At 49.5% G+C, this 14,200-nt stretch overlaps 4 protein-coding genes across 4 annotated transcripts; 2 read left to right on the top strand and 2 right to left on the bottom strand.

Annotated features, from left to right (window-relative positions):
• Positions 1-257: 257 nt before the first annotated feature.
• C8Q69DRAFT_166596 (P-loop containing nucleoside triphosphate hydrolase protein) lies at positions 258-2,395 on the top strand. Its single transcript, XM_028625726.1, has 4 exons — positions 258-965; positions 1,044-1,430; positions 1,482-1,938; positions 1,997-2,395. The coding sequence occupies exons 1-4, from the start codon at positions 749-751 to the stop codon at positions 2,115-2,117; spliced, it is 1,182 nt and encodes a 393-aa protein (XP_028487951.1). The 5' UTR covers positions 258-748; the 3' UTR covers positions 2,118-2,395.
• Positions 2,396-3,138: 743 nt separating this feature from the next.
• C8Q69DRAFT_485377 (mannosyl-oligosaccharide alpha-1,2-mannosidase) lies at positions 3,139-5,374 on the top strand (the record flags this gene model as incomplete). The annotated part of the gene is made up of 3 exons (XM_028631825.1): positions 3,139-3,664; positions 3,726-4,370; positions 4,428-5,374. 3 exons carry the CDS (start codon positions 3,139-3,141, stop codon positions 5,372-5,374), a joined length of 2,118 nt encoding a protein of 705 aa, XP_028487950.1.
• Positions 5,375-5,825: 451 nt separating this feature from the next.
• On the bottom strand, positions 5,826-7,661 carry C8Q69DRAFT_458494 (putative carboxypeptidase). The gene has a single exon (XM_028629991.1). It carries the CDS (start codon positions 7,441-7,443, stop codon positions 6,127-6,129), a length of 1,317 nt encoding a protein of 438 aa, XP_028487949.1. The 5' UTR covers positions 7,444-7,661; the 3' UTR covers positions 5,826-6,126.
• Positions 7,662-7,707: 46 nt separating this feature from the next.
• On the bottom strand, positions 7,708-11,366 carry C8Q69DRAFT_166477 (putative sensor histidine kinase/response regulator). Its single transcript, XM_028625724.1, has 2 exons — positions 9,938-11,366; positions 7,708-9,882 (listed from the first exon to the last, which is right to left on the bottom strand). Exons 1-2 carry the CDS (start codon positions 10,923-10,925, stop codon positions 7,973-7,975), a joined length of 2,898 nt encoding a protein of 965 aa, XP_028487948.1. The 5' UTR covers positions 10,926-11,366; the 3' UTR covers positions 7,708-7,972.
• Positions 11,367-14,200: the final 2,834 nt, after the last annotated feature.

The following is a 14,200-nucleotide window of genomic DNA, read 5'->3' as shown; positions in this document are numbered from 1 at the left end:
TAACTTGTTAACCAGCGCATATCATGACTCTCCGGATATTTCCAATTACGCCAGTGGGGACTATCGGATTATTATTCTCTTTTACTCGCTCAATCCGCGCCATTCGACCGTACGACGTCAAGCACGCCAGCGACATCTCCCGTTCTGCCTCGGAGAAAGGCGGGGAGACGGAGAGAGAGAGAGCGTCTCTGCCTTGATGCCTGTAGAATCTGTAGGACTAGAGACGCGGGTATCAGATGTCTCTGTGCTGGTGTTCTCGGTCTGTCGGCTGGGAATCACATAACATGATTATTATTAATTAGTGAATTAACTAACTACCTACCTAAGTTATGTTAATTCATCCAGCGCTTTCAAAGAGTGACGCCACGGGCACACGGCAGCGTACATCATGCCTTGCCTTGGTGCCTTGATGCCTGGATGCCCGGATGCCTTGTGGCCCACTGCTTTCTGCCTCAGGCTCCGAAGGAATAAATAACTCAGAACAACCACGTGACTTAAATTGAATGTTGTCTCTCACGTGACTGTATCTACTTGTTCACGTGATCTAGGCGTCGAGCGGTTCCGTCAGCAGCTCAACCGGGACCCAGCAAGGCGGGAGCTGCCAGTGAGCTTGCCTCAGACACTGTGATATACCACAACACCCTTCCCTCCTCTATCCGCTCTATCCTACCGTCCCAACGTCTCTTGGCTTTCGAGTTCCTACCTTTCCTCCTTATTCCTCTGGTCGTTGAATCCCATCACAGCCACCATGAACGGCGCTGCTGACCCCGAGAGGGAGCAGGCGCTCGAAGACTACAAGCGAAGCCTGCTGGACCTGCGAGAATGGGAGGCAAAGCTCAAGGCCCTACGACTGGGCATCAAGGACCTGCAGAAGGAGTTTGACATCACCGAAGAGAACATCAAGGCGCTGCAGAGTGTGGGCCAGATCATCGGAGAGGTGCTGAAGCAGTTGGACGAGGAACGATGTAAGACCCCGCGCATCTCATTTACGGCTCAAGAGCTGGGCTTGCCGCCCTGAACGGAATTAAAGCTAACAATCGCAGTCATCGTCAAGGCGTCGTCAGGCCCACGATATGTCGTTGGTTGCCGCTCCAAGGTCGACCGATCCAAGCTCAAACAGGGCACTCGTGTCGCCCTCGACATGACCACACTCACCATCATGCGGATGCTACCACGCGAGGTCGACCCTCTGGTGTATAACATGTCTTTGGAGGACCCCGGTCAGATCAGCTTTGCTGGTATTGGTGGTCTGAACGACCAGATTCGCGAGTTGCGAGAGGTGATCGAGTTGCCGCTGAAGAACCCCGAGCTCTTCATGCGGGTGGGTATCAAGTCTCCGAAGGGTGTCCTGCTGTATGGACCTCCGGGTACGGGAAAGACGCTGTTGGCCAGAGCCGTGGCCAGCTCGCTAGAGACAAACTTCTTGAAAGGTATGTAGGATAGCGCCCACTACTGTCGAACACCATGCTAATAAATTACAGTTGTTTCATCTGCTATCGTCGACAAGTACATTGGTGAATCTGCCCGATTGATCCGAGAAATGTTTGGTTATGCGAAGGAGCACGAGCCCTGTATCATCTTCATGGACGAGATCGATGCCATTGGTGGACGACGATTTTCGGAGGGTACTTCTGCGGATCGTGAAATTCAACGGACACTGATGGAGCTGCTCAACCAACTGGATGGTTTCGACTACCTCGGGAAGACGAAGATCATCATGGCAACAAACAGACCCGATACATTGGACCCCGCCCTGCTACGACCCGGTCGTCTGGACCGAAAGATCGAAATTCCCCTGCCTAACGAGGTCGGTCGACTGGAGATTCTGAAGATCCACACGAGCACCGTTGCGACGGAGGGTGAGATCGACTTTGAGAGTGTCGTCAAGATGAGTGACGGTCTCAACGGAGCGGATTTGAGAAATGTGGTTACGGAAGCGTATGTTACACTGTTCCTGCCTTTATTGCATATGATGTGAACTAACTCTATTGCACAGTGGTCTTTTCGCCATCAAGGACTACCGGGATGCCGTCAACCAGGACGACTTCAACAAGGCCGTTCGCAAGGTTGCTGAGGCGAAGAAGCTCGAGGGCAAGCTCGAGTACCAGAAACTGTAGTTTGGTGCATGTTGGTCAGCAAGCTTCTGATCTATGACTGGTCATGGTCTTATGCCGAGGGGAACCTACGTAATGTAAACTAAGTAGAGAGCGATGTCGATATATGAACTCGAGACGTTTCTCGCATGTTATTCTCGTCCTATTTTCCAGTTTTATGACGACAAAGTTACCTGTACATGCGCTGCAATTGCTACGCCCAATTGCGTGTTCTCCGCCCTTGGATTGAAGCCAAAAAACGGACAGATCGCCAGATCCTCATGCTGATCCCTGGGAACAGAGCGCCCCGGAAATAACAGTCGTAGATTAACTGAGTAAATGGCCTTCATACCAATTTCTCAAAGGTATTCATTTTAATAAACCCCATGTCTCATGATAGCGTGGAAACCATCTGCCATTCCATCGTGTATACAGTCGGTGCCAAGAAGCCAGCAGCTCCTCCGCGTTTAGCCCCGTTGCTCCTCCGCCGGTTACCTGCGTGACGTGCCAGCTCCAAGTTACATAGCTTCTCTCAGAGCGAAAAAGAAGAGAGAACTAGAGCTCAGAGCTTCTATTGTTTATATCAATTGAGCATATTTCCCTCCACGGCTGTATAGAGTCTGGTAGGAAACACTGCGTGCACACGCGGAGGATCTACGGAGGCACGTTTTTGGTAGAGAAGACATTTGTTTGTTACCTACTTCCCACTTCCCCTGCCTCCCTCATTGGATTATTGATTTCTGCGACCCTGGTTGTTGTGAGGAAAAGATAATGGCTTGGGGGGCTTATTATGGTGAACCTTTTTGCTGACGACTGAACTATGGTGGTAGACAGTGTCCCTCCGTGCTTCGATTGTTTCCCGCGTGGTCGCATTGTCAATCGCATACGAGACGCGCAGTATCATTACCGATTGAGAACTTCACAAAACGGGAAAGAAGAAGGATCAACTGGGCAAAACACAGTTCTCTGGAATTTGGCCTGCACCCCCCTGCAGATCTCAAGAAGATCCAGCCCCATACATATATGGTAGGAGAAACCGAGGACGATGTCCTACCAGCTCCCACAAACCGGCCCTTCCTTATCTTCATCACAACGGCCCCTCGAAGATAATTACTGGCGCGCCTCTTCGCGAAATAGCGGTTCCGGTAGTCTAGGCGGCTATGGCCTATCACAATCGCAATCTGGAAACAGCGTAGGAGGGATATCGCATAAGTTGAATAGCTTCTTCGATACGGAGAAGCCGTTGCCTATGTATAAGGATAAACCATATTTTGCTCCGCGGCGGACGGGGCCCGCACGCCAGCGGCAGAGGATCGTGTATGGGGTGGTAGGATTCGTGGTGGTCAGCTTATTGTGGTTGCTTCTTGGGTCGGGTGGTTCAGACCAGTCTAAGACGAAGACTGGGTCGTTGAAGGGCGGGGATCTATGGAGTTGGGCTCAGAGCTTTGAGCATGGCGAGGCTGAGAAGCCGTCTGGGCGGGGAAATAGTGGTATCGATTGGGATGCTAGGAGAGAGAAGGTCAAGGATGCGTTCATGGTCAGTTGGGACGGATATGAGAAGTATGCATGGGGTGAGTGGATACGGTTGTCACTTTGAAAATGGTTGGTGGCATATTAATTGTTTCGGGTCAGGGTTCGACGAGTATCACCCCGTATCCAAGGGGGGAAAACACATGATCAATGGTGGCATGGGCTGGATCATCGTCGATGCGCTCGATACGCTGATGATCATGAACCTCACCTCTCGCGTGCAAGATGCGCGGCGGTGGATTCACACTTCATTGCAGTATAATCAGGATCACGATGTCAACACCTTCGAGACTACCATCCGCATGCTGGGTGGTCTGCTCTCCGCGCACTACCTTTCAACGAAGTATCCAGACCTGGCTCCTATCCGCGACGATGATGAGGGTTCTCCGGGCGAGGATCTATATATCGAGAAAGCCACTGACCTCGCCGACCGTCTTCTTGGTGCGTTCGACTCCACCTCGGGTGTTCCATACGCGAGTGTGAACCTCAATACTTCCAGGGGTATACCATCGCATGCTGATGGCGGCGCTTCATCCACCGCCGAGGCCACTTCTGTGCAGTTGGAGTTCAAGTATCTTGCTAAGTTGACCGGAGAAGCGGAATATTGGAAGACGGTGGAGAAGGTTATGCAAGTCGTTGACGACCAGCAGAGGAAAGACGGGTTGCTCCCGATCTTCATCAATCCTGAGAGCGGAGAATTCCGAGGCGAGAACATCCGTCTAGGAAGTCGAGGTGATTCTTACTATGGTATGTTTTCCTTTTAAATCCTCTCAGTACGCATTTCGAGCTGATCAACTCGTATAGAATACCTCATCAAACAATATCTGCAGACCTCCGAACAAGAGCCAATCTACAAGGAGCTATGGGACGAGTCCTTAATGGGTATCCGCAAGCATCTGATCACATACACGAAACATGCGCAAATGACAGTGCTTGGAGAGCGACCCAACGGACTTGACGGGACTCTGTCGCCTAAGATGGACCACCTTGTCTGTTTCATGCCGGGAACAATTGCCCTTGGTGCTACTGGCGGACGACCCTTGGCTGAGGCAAGGAAATCCCCCGATTGGACACGCCGACAGGATGAGGAGATTCTCCTAGCCAAAGAACTGATGAAGACATGCTGGGCAACGTACCTGGCTACCAAGACCGGTCTTGCTCCGGAAATCACCTACTTCCGTATCGACGACCCCCCACGCATGATGACCGACGTATTCCCCAGCTCTACAATGACCGAAGGAAACAGCAAATCGAAACACGAAGATCTCCTTCTGGTCTCGCATCCTCTCTACCCGCTAGAAGATAACCCCTGGCAGCAAGATATCGACATCCACGCTCAGGACCGGCACAACCTGCAACGACCAGAGACTGTCGAGTCTCTCTTCTACATGTACCGCATTACCGGCGATGAGACCTACCGTCACTGGGGCTGGGAGATGTTCAAATCCTTCATCAAACACACCGCCGTCATCGAGACAGAAGGTGATCCCTCCGATAAGACCAAGAAACCCTCCTCGCACATCATGGGCTTCACGTCCCTCTCCAACGTCAACACCATCCCTGCTGTCCAGCGCGACAACATGGAAAGCTTCTGGCTCGCAGAGACCCTGAAATACTTCTACCTCCTCTTCTCGGATCGCGATTTCATCTCCCTAGAAGAAAACGTCTTCAATACCGAAGCACATCCCATGCCTCGCTTCAAACTTAGTGGAGATCTGAAGACGGGATGGACAAGGAAGGAGAGAAACTAATGATCTTATACATATAACCGTTCTATACTACATGTGTTGGGATAGAATCAACGAAAAAAGGCAATTCTAGTTGCTGTTTTGTATAGTTCGTACTTGTTTTGTATCATTGCTCTGGAGCGTTTGTATAATTAATTATTTGGGTTTTTTTTTTTTTTTTTTTTTTTTCTTTAGCTAGATATATTTTTGTATTCAGAGCTAAAATATGGGTTTTGCACTGTGCATGTTTCTTACATCCGGTTTCTCATACCCTGTCCTTGATAATCCTCTGGAGGCCTGGGCATTCATAAATAAACGCAATTCAAGATGCGATTTAGAGATTTCTTTCTCCACGTACTCCGCGTTATGATACCTTGTATCGAACGATCCTGATAAGTTGGATCTGACTGTCCCATGAATAATAAAGCGCGATTTATGTAATCTCCAAGACGCGCATAGAAAAAACAGCATCACTGGCAAGTTTTGATATTTCTTAAACGGGAAAGTATGGATTGCTGAGAACATAAATTCTAAATTTGGAGACCAATAACGAGTCTGACCAACATGGTGTACTCGCTGAGGTTATTGCTATTATCCGATGCTCCGAGGTATAACCCTAGGTATGCGTGTATAGGGTTAAGATTTTTCTCGCACGGGGTAGATGATGCTTATTTACAGCGTTTTTGTCATCTTAGACATATATTCAGTGGCACATGCATATGTATGATTCTTGCCCCGAAAGTGGTCCTATCAGATCACATTGCATACTTCCTTCATTACTCGTTTCGCTTGATAGCCGCATCGATCAATCGTCCATAACCCTTCACAGCCTCTTCAATGTGCCACAGCTTGAGTCCTTCATTGTCTCCATGCGCAACAAAAATACTTCCCGGTCCATAGAGATATCGCTTGACACGACCATGTCCGCTTCCACCAGCGCCTTGGTGGATGTAGAGGTTCGGGACATCAGTTCCATAGTTCACGGTCGTGACATTGAAGCCCTCAACGTCCGTGTCAAGGTCCTGAGGGGAGTATCCGTTGCCTTCAGTACCAAACTCGATCTCGATGGAATCATCACCATTTGTGGCTTTGAAAACAGCTTTCGCAATGATAGATTGCGCTTCCTCAACTGTTCCGGCGGCGAGACGGACTGCGACTTCTGCCACTGCAGAGGCTGGCACGACATTGGTGGCGACACCACCTTGCACAAAGCCGATGTTGAGAGTTGTCTTACCATACTTCGGACTCGATGGTAGACCGCCCTCTTCTACAGGAATATCACCAAGCTTATCTATGATAGCGAGAGCGGGCAGTATACTAGACACAGCGCTCTGGCCAAGCCAGGGATATCCTGAGTGGGCAGCCTTACCCTTGGCAGTAACTCGGAAAAAGACCATTCCCTTATGACCAGATACGAGCGCCAGTTCAGTCGGTTCGCCAAATATGACTGTATGGAAAGTCGGCGGCGCCGTATTGAGAGAAGAATCAGAGAAGAACTTCATGCCATCACCACCCTTCTCTTCACCAACGACGAAGAGCAGGCCCAAGGACGCTTCCGGATCCTTCTGGAGATGAGAAAGCACCGCAAATATCTGCGCAGCCACCGCGGCCTTGTCATCGACAGTACCACGGCCGGATATCAAGATCTCATCTCGATCGATGGAGCCACTGGGGGATGACTCAGGATAACTAAGCGAATAAGGGATATACGGCGGAACAGTATCAATATGGCTGGTCAAGAGGATCTCTGGAGAGGGACTTGAAGCCGGATAAGCGTATATATTAAACCGTTCATTCGTTCGCCCTGGATAAGACGGGACGATCTGCTTTTCGACTATGAAGTTGCGCGCTTTCAGAAACCGGATGATGAAATCTCCCACCTCGCCCTCATTTCCTGATATCGATGGGATCTCAACGATATCCCGGTGAAATGACAGCAGAGGCGAGGCATTGATTATCTCCTTCAATCGGTTCTGTGTATTCGACGTCGCCTCGGCCTCAAGTTGCAAGGGACTCTGCGGAGCTGCGGGGTGTGGAGGCAGAGCGATGACCGGAACGGCCACCAGCAATGAGGATAGCCACGAGATCTTCATTGTCGAATCCTATCTAATGGATCGAGCAAGGAATCATCGACTTTTGAATCAATTGAGGGCTGGTGATTGACCTCGCAGCTCCCTGAATGCGCAATCTTCGTCTACGATAAGATCATCGGAGCTCCCAAGCTATCGCGTAGAAGGAAGGAGCTCAATTTGGAGAGGTCACATGATCTGTTACCGACCAACTCCTTGGATTCCTATTAATATTCCAGAGGACGATGATTGCTGTTTCTTTTTGTTTCATGAATACATTGATTTTTGCACGCCTTATTAGCGGGTAGAGTTATGCACATGAGATACCCAGGCCTACCCGAGCGGCCGTTTTGAACACCATTTCCTTCTGTACCTTATATAGCCGTAAATCGTCACGCCATATCAACTTCATATAATTACAACAGTAATAAATAATGCCGTTCTGGTCCTGCCATTGACGAGAATCACAAGAAGAAGGCAATAGTAGGTAAGAGAATACGTACTCGTCATAAGAAAACGCTTCCAGCAGCGGTGATCACTTTTTCGCGAGACATCATGTCGAATTGGCCTTGCCGCCGCAGAACTCCAAAATCAACCGTTCCAGATCTGACAGCTTGTATGGCTTCGTCATGTAACCTTCCATTCCAACCTTACAAGCACGGCCCAACGCTTCATCGGTCACGTCTGCACTTACTGCTAGAACGGTGGGAGAAAGCGGCGACGACGCTGGTGATGGGATAGAATCGTCCATAGGCCCCAGAGAGAATGAAGACGGCGGCTGCAACTTCTTCCGTGAATGTGGCTTAATATGGGGAGTATGTTTATCCACGAGCTCGAATATACGGCTTGTAGCCTCGTATCCGTCCATCTCTGGCATCCATAGATCCATCAGAACCACATCCACAAGCTTCTTAGCTGGTGAGCGCCCTTGCGATGGCATATTGTTTGAACTTTGGTGCTCGTGATCCTCTGTTGGAGGAGTGGCAGGTGCAGGCGAGGGGTAGTGTGATAGTAGGATGTCGTCCATGATACGGACTGCTTCCTTTCCGTCGAAAGCCTCGTAAACATCGTGATAGCCGAGTTTACCAAGCATATTTACCAGTACGCGCCGGTTTATTTTGTTGTCCTCCGCTACCAGAAATGTGAGAGGGTACTTTTCAGCAAGTGTATGGTCATGAGTGTGACGCCCAATAGGCACACGGGCGCTCTTCGGGGTCGCAAAAACTCCACATGGTGAGGGACAGTTACCAGCGTCCATTGATTCTGGAGAAAGTTGTTGAGAGCCGTTAGTGCCGGGGGGAGAAGAGCCGCCTGGAGGGTTAGTGTCTCGACCTCTGCTGTCAGGTCTCGTTTCAGAACTAACATCGGAATCGTGACCGTTTTCAACGAGGCTGATTTGCGAGACACTTCGCGGTCTATCCATAGGCGTGAGAGGTCTTCTGAGCGCATCAACCGGACTGATGGGCACTCTGATTTCGAATTCCGAGCCATGAGCAGGCCCTGACGTGGATGATCGTACGCAAGTTAAGTCACCTCCCATCTTCCTTGACAGGCCCTTAGCCACCAGGAGCCCTAAACCGAGGCCTTCTTTACTGCGTGTAGTTGAGTCATCCTCACGAGAGAAAGGCTTGAAGAGATTTGGCAAGAACGCGGCAGGTATTCCGGTACCTGTGTCCTTAACAGAGATCAAAATGGAGTGAGACTTTCTGTTCAACGTGACTGAAACTGTGACCTCCCCGCGTTCAGTGAACTTGACAGCGTTTAGAAAAACACATGATATTAGCTTAGCCAAATCCCGGTCATCAACGAAGACGGTCTCGGGAACCGTAGAGTCGACGAGCCACTCTATTATCTTCGATGAAACCTCTCCGTTGGATGAACGTGAGCGTACCTCTATCCGCTCTCCGAACGCGGTGGCTTCTCCCACCGCTGAGTCCGGGCGGTCGCCAACGTTAAGCGATTCATTGATAACCAAACGAAGCAGATCACGGATTTTTGTGTGTCTGAAGACCGGCCCCATCAAGCTAGGACCTTCGAGAATGATGTGAGAAGCAGACCTTCGAGCGGCAAGGGAGGGTGTCTGCTTGACAGCATTGGCAACAACCTCCTCCATATGATGTTCCGGAGCCGAATACACGATCTGATCACTTTCGAGGACCGCATGTTTGACCTCTTCGGTCCGTGGAGACAGTTCCCGGGCCACGAGACGCGACCTCCGTTTCGAGCTTGGGGCATAGCCCCAGTCAACTGCATTGCTCCTCCGTCGTTTGAACGGATTAACGGCGATGTTATTTCCTTCAATGAAAATGCTCGGACGGCTATCATGCACATTTGCAGGTGGAATGGAGACATCGCCCAAGATTTCCTCCTGCACCTCCTTCGAAGGCGTCTTAGGAACTTCCATGTTAAGATCATAGGCGTGGACGACATTGTCTGCGGCCTCAACAGCTCGCCTCGCGCTATCTGTAAAAGGGTGTTAGGTGTAAAGCATCAGTAAAGAAATCTATGACCGACTGACCTTGTACAGCCTCGATGTTCTCTTTCAGACTTTGGAACAGACGGAACGTTTCTGCGTTAGGCTGATTGTCCAGAGCTTCCCGGACGGTAGCATGCATAACATCGAGCATACCCACAACTCCCTGCATTGGTGTTCGCAGTTCATGAGATAAACTCCTAGCATAGGGCTTAAGGGGCTGAAATGAGAATGGTGCTGCTGAGTTACTGACGGCTTGGCAAGAGTCGTTATGGGGGTTCTCCGTGGAGACGGCTTCGATGCTATTTGGCGTCACTGTCTCGTCAAATTTTTCGCCAGCCAGCACTCGTGGAATTATCATCTCTTCTAACGAATGAAGAATCAATTCCAAGTAAGACCATGGCAGATTCCTCCTTTGAAGACCGTCTTTTGACCAGAGGAGGCCGAAATAGGCGATACAATGTCCCTCCAAGAATAGCGGCACGCCCAAATAAGCCTCTGCAGGAAAAGGCAGCTGATCTGCCTCACTCTGCAAGAAAGAGCCAAGTTTTTCTGGTATTAGGAACACCTTGGCATGATTCATGTGAGCACGAAGAGTGCTACAGGCAAGATACCTATGATCCCGAGACATTTCTTCAATATGGTGACCATCTTCACGCCGGGAGTAGGCTACTCCCAAGGGAAACGATCGACCGTTTGTCTTTTGGCCACCCCATCCCCCATCTGTTGCGGTGGCCTTTGCCACAAATCCATATTGGGCGCCGCAGATGGATGTCACACCTTCCATCAAGCGCTGCCAGAATATCTTCGTCTCCACCGTCCTCAACCCATCCTTGAGCGCTACCAACTGCTCCACAGCGTTGCTCTGTGCTACGTCGAAGTACTTGACAACTGAATCGGCGAAATTGGAATCTCCACTGTGGACAGCAATGTCAGGCTGGTCACTCGACAGGCATAAGGATTCCCGCGGCAGAATCGACGGACCACATGAGCTCCAGAGATCCGATGAATCGGCTGTGACTGTCCCAGACATATTCTGTTGTACGTGAATCGGTGCTTATTTCCTCGGGCATCGGATTCGATTTCGATATCGTGAGAGGGGACCTATAAAGGATATTCGTTGCTCTCTCTCAATATATGATAAATCTCTGTAGAAAAAGGCCCCAAAGCATGCTTTGAAGTCTGGTGCGGTGAAATCGCCGTAACGGAGACGATTCGATAACGATCTAGCTCTGATGCGTTCCTCCACTAGGCCGTCTCATCTATGTCGAGCGTGAGAGAGGTGTTATATTGCTCGTACAGGCATTAAAACACTATTCACGTTTGCAAATAGCTGAAGACTGACGTCGGGGGTTGGAAATATATCCGTATCTTGTGCCGACCAAACCGCGCAGCTAATCTCGCTACCACACAGCCGGTTCATCTATATGCCAAATAAGAAGTCAAGACCCCGGCGTGAGTAGCAAATATCAGTCTGGAGTCGCTGCTCCGGCTGCGGAGATGGGGAATACTCCGGACGCTTTTCCAATGAGGGGGCAGTCGGTCTTTTTAGCGGATCTGCGACGCAGAGACCAGGAAGATCGTCAGAATCCGAATCCTAGTTTTGATCCCCAGGAATGATAAGTGAAAATGGTAGATGCGGAAAAGAACGTAACAATAGCGCACTTGGTATTGCGCTGTGAGTTATTAGAAGAGGACCTTACAAGAACGAGTCTAAAGGATTGAAGGGTCGAGCAAGTCTAGTGCCGTAATCAAAAAGCAGGAAGGCCTCGAAGCTCACAGTGCCGGGATCCCGCGCCGGGCCTAGAAGAGGCGCTCAAAGCCCGTGTCCGGGACGAGCCCACGCTTTGAGAAGATCAGGCGAGCAGGCGTTTTTTGTAACCAGTCCTGGATAGAGCTGGTTCATCCTAGGGTACTATTCCTTGACGGGTGACATTTCCAGTATCAGCTTGTCTGGATCGCGATTCTGCCTAGAGGGTAGGCGGCAAATAGGCGCTCCCATCCTGACAATATCGGGGTCATCGCCATATAGAGTAGATAGTATCTTTAGCAGCAATCCAGCCGCCTCGCCAGGTGGCCATTTATTCCCGTCTCGAATCTTCCAAGGAGAGCAAGAGGAGCCGGATTCGCACCACACGCTCGACAGGAACGGGAGACCGCGGTGTCTGGAAAGCAGAAAATGGATGGAAATACTGAGATCTAGAACGGAATGGGCCCACGGTCGAAGAGCCAGATCAGCCATCGCCGTCATGCCGTAGACGACTGTGGGGGACGCGATCGGCCTGTGGATCACGATTGTTGACGGCTCACTGCCTCGGGCTCTTCCCGCGTTGATCACGGTCTGTGTGCCATCGGGTGGTGAGATGTAGCGACGAGAAAGTTACTGTTATTATTATTGTGGTCCATGGAATAGAAGAGTACAAGTATGTTGTCCGTTCGATAGAAAGGCAATGATACAGATTGCTTTGATGATCTCAGGGCTCGGAAGATATTTCCAGCTTCGGTCAGAATTTTCCTTTGTCAGCGGGAAGACGGCGTGCAAAGAGGAACCAATAGAGTACGTACTGTGACAATAATCCCTTCAAGATAACTACCTACCAAGGCCAGAAACTAAAATGTCAATATAGACTAGTGATCAGATAACAACTCTCCGTAACGTCACACAACCTACTCTGAATCCAGAGCCTCAGCGAGGCGGCAGAGCGGGCTCTCCTCAGTGCCGTCTGAGCACGCAGTGCATTTGATAGAAATCGATCCGCAATGGCGATCTAATCGTATAGCCTAAAAAGCACCGAATAAATGCCGTCAGTAGTAATGCTCGTACGTATCCTCTCTAGCATCAGGGCGATGCTATCCGTTGCATTGCTCTAGCCCGGGCTTCAACGCCGAAGAAAATGCTAGATCGCTCAATAAAACACTAAAAGAGATATGTCAGATATCAACCAAGGTATCGTCTTACGCTTTATGCGAGATGGCGTTAGTCGATAAGGAAAAGGTCCATCAGAAGTGACAACAAAGCTGTGGCTGGCGGGGGAGAAAACGTACCAGTAAACAGATGGTCTTTTTTTCCAGAGTCCGCTAGATGGACGGTGCGGACGCGTGGCCGGTGTTCTGTAGCAGGTGCCAAAATACTTAGCTTGATTCCTCGAGATTCTCTACTGTTGTTTTGACGATGGGGGTTCCGAGCCAAAAACGGGCAGAAATTTATATAGCATATTTCCCTAGCCAAGTCAACATAGAATGACCTAGCCACCTGCACATATTATCTTCCAACCTCTCAAATGGACTGCCTAGATACACATGGGGCATCAAATTGCGTAACTAGTTCTTAGTAGCCAGTTATTTTCCTATCCCACTCATGCACTCATGTTCTTGCGTCAGCTAGCACTAAACAGAGCTAAATTAGCCTCGAAATAGAGTAGCTAGATAACGCGATAACAATGCACAGATCCCATCACGGCCCGGGAATATGCCAGTACTTGAAGTCGCTATCTTCCCTTCTGAAATTGTTTAATGTGCCTATGGAGTATAGAGGCAATCTGGAAACCGTTAAGCCGCGAGCCTATTCGGAAGCCTTTATTAAACCTCCCTGCCAGGCTTTTAGGGTAACATCACAGGTATACAGTTATCACGTGCTTTTAAATATATGCGTACCATTTAACAACCGATATAAATACCTATTAAGATAACTAGGTAACGAAAGCCTATATTAAGAACGAGTCCAATGTGATAAAAAGGAATCCCAAGACCAATTCGGAAAATAATTGCTAGTCACGCGGAGCTGTATGCCATGCAGGGACTATTCGAATTAAACAAGAGATACTGACCCACTATGATACATGAGTATAACTATAAATTAAATCTTACTCCCACAGCTGATAATATAGTTCTATTGATCCTTTTAGACAAGAACCTAACCAAGTCAACAAACTGACCAAACTTTCACATCATACTAAAGTAAGTTACCCCCCCCCTACATAAGTGAACAACAAAGTCGATGAGGATAGTACTAATTCTCCTGGCTAGGTAACCTGATAACTCAAACAATCATACGAGGCCGTATGAGGCGATAGCGTGAGGCAGGAACCGTCCAGAGATGGAGAAAAGGGCCATTTCCTCTGACGTGAGCCCGGATTCTTGAATACCGAGATTTATCATGACCAGCAGGAACCGTTCTCTTACCAGAGCTCAGGTTGGTGTAATAGGAAACATGGCGAGTGACACTCTAGTTTTTTTCAGGGGGATCTGGACCGGTCAGATAATCCCACTGATCATATGGTCTGTGTCTGCCCTACTGGACTTGATTCT

This window comes from Paecilomyces variotii (genome assembly GCF_004022145.1).
Source record: "Paecilomyces variotii strain CBS 101075 chromosome Unknown C8Q69scaffold_2, whole genome shotgun sequence".
NCBI classification, from domain to species: Eukaryota; Fungi; Ascomycota; class Eurotiomycetes; order Eurotiales; family Thermoascaceae; genus Paecilomyces; species Paecilomyces variotii.
This window is presented reverse-complemented; position numbering and strand designations above follow the sequence as displayed.

What these genes read in the sequence shown, in the direction of transcription:
- C8Q69DRAFT_458494 (XM_028629991.1), bottom strand. Translation starts at nt 7,443, where the DNA reads ATGAAGATCTCGTGGCTATCCTCATTGCTGGTGGCCGTTCCGGTCATC.
- C8Q69DRAFT_166596 (XM_028625726.1), top strand. Translation starts at nt 749, where the DNA reads ATGAACGGCGCTGCTGACCCCGAGAGGGAGCAGGCGCTCGAAGACTAC. An exon ending in AGAGACAAACTTCTTGAAAG is followed by an intron (nt 1,431 to 1,481) that starts GTATGTAGGATA and finishes AATAAATTACAG; the next exon opens with TTGTTTCATCTGCTATCGTC. An exon ending in AGAAATGTGGTTACGGAAGC is followed by an intron (nt 1,939 to 1,996) that starts GTATGTTACACT and finishes TCTATTGCACAG; the next exon opens with TGGTCTTTTCGCCATCAAGG.
- C8Q69DRAFT_166477 (XM_028625724.1), bottom strand. Translation starts at nt 10,925, where the DNA reads ATGTCTGGGACAGTCACAGCCGATTCATCGGATCTCTGGAGCTCATGT. An exon ending in GAACATCGAGGCTGTACAAG is followed by an intron (nt 9,883 to 9,937) that starts GTCAGTCGGTCA and finishes ACCCTTTTACAG; the next exon opens with ATAGCGCGAGGCGAGCTGTT.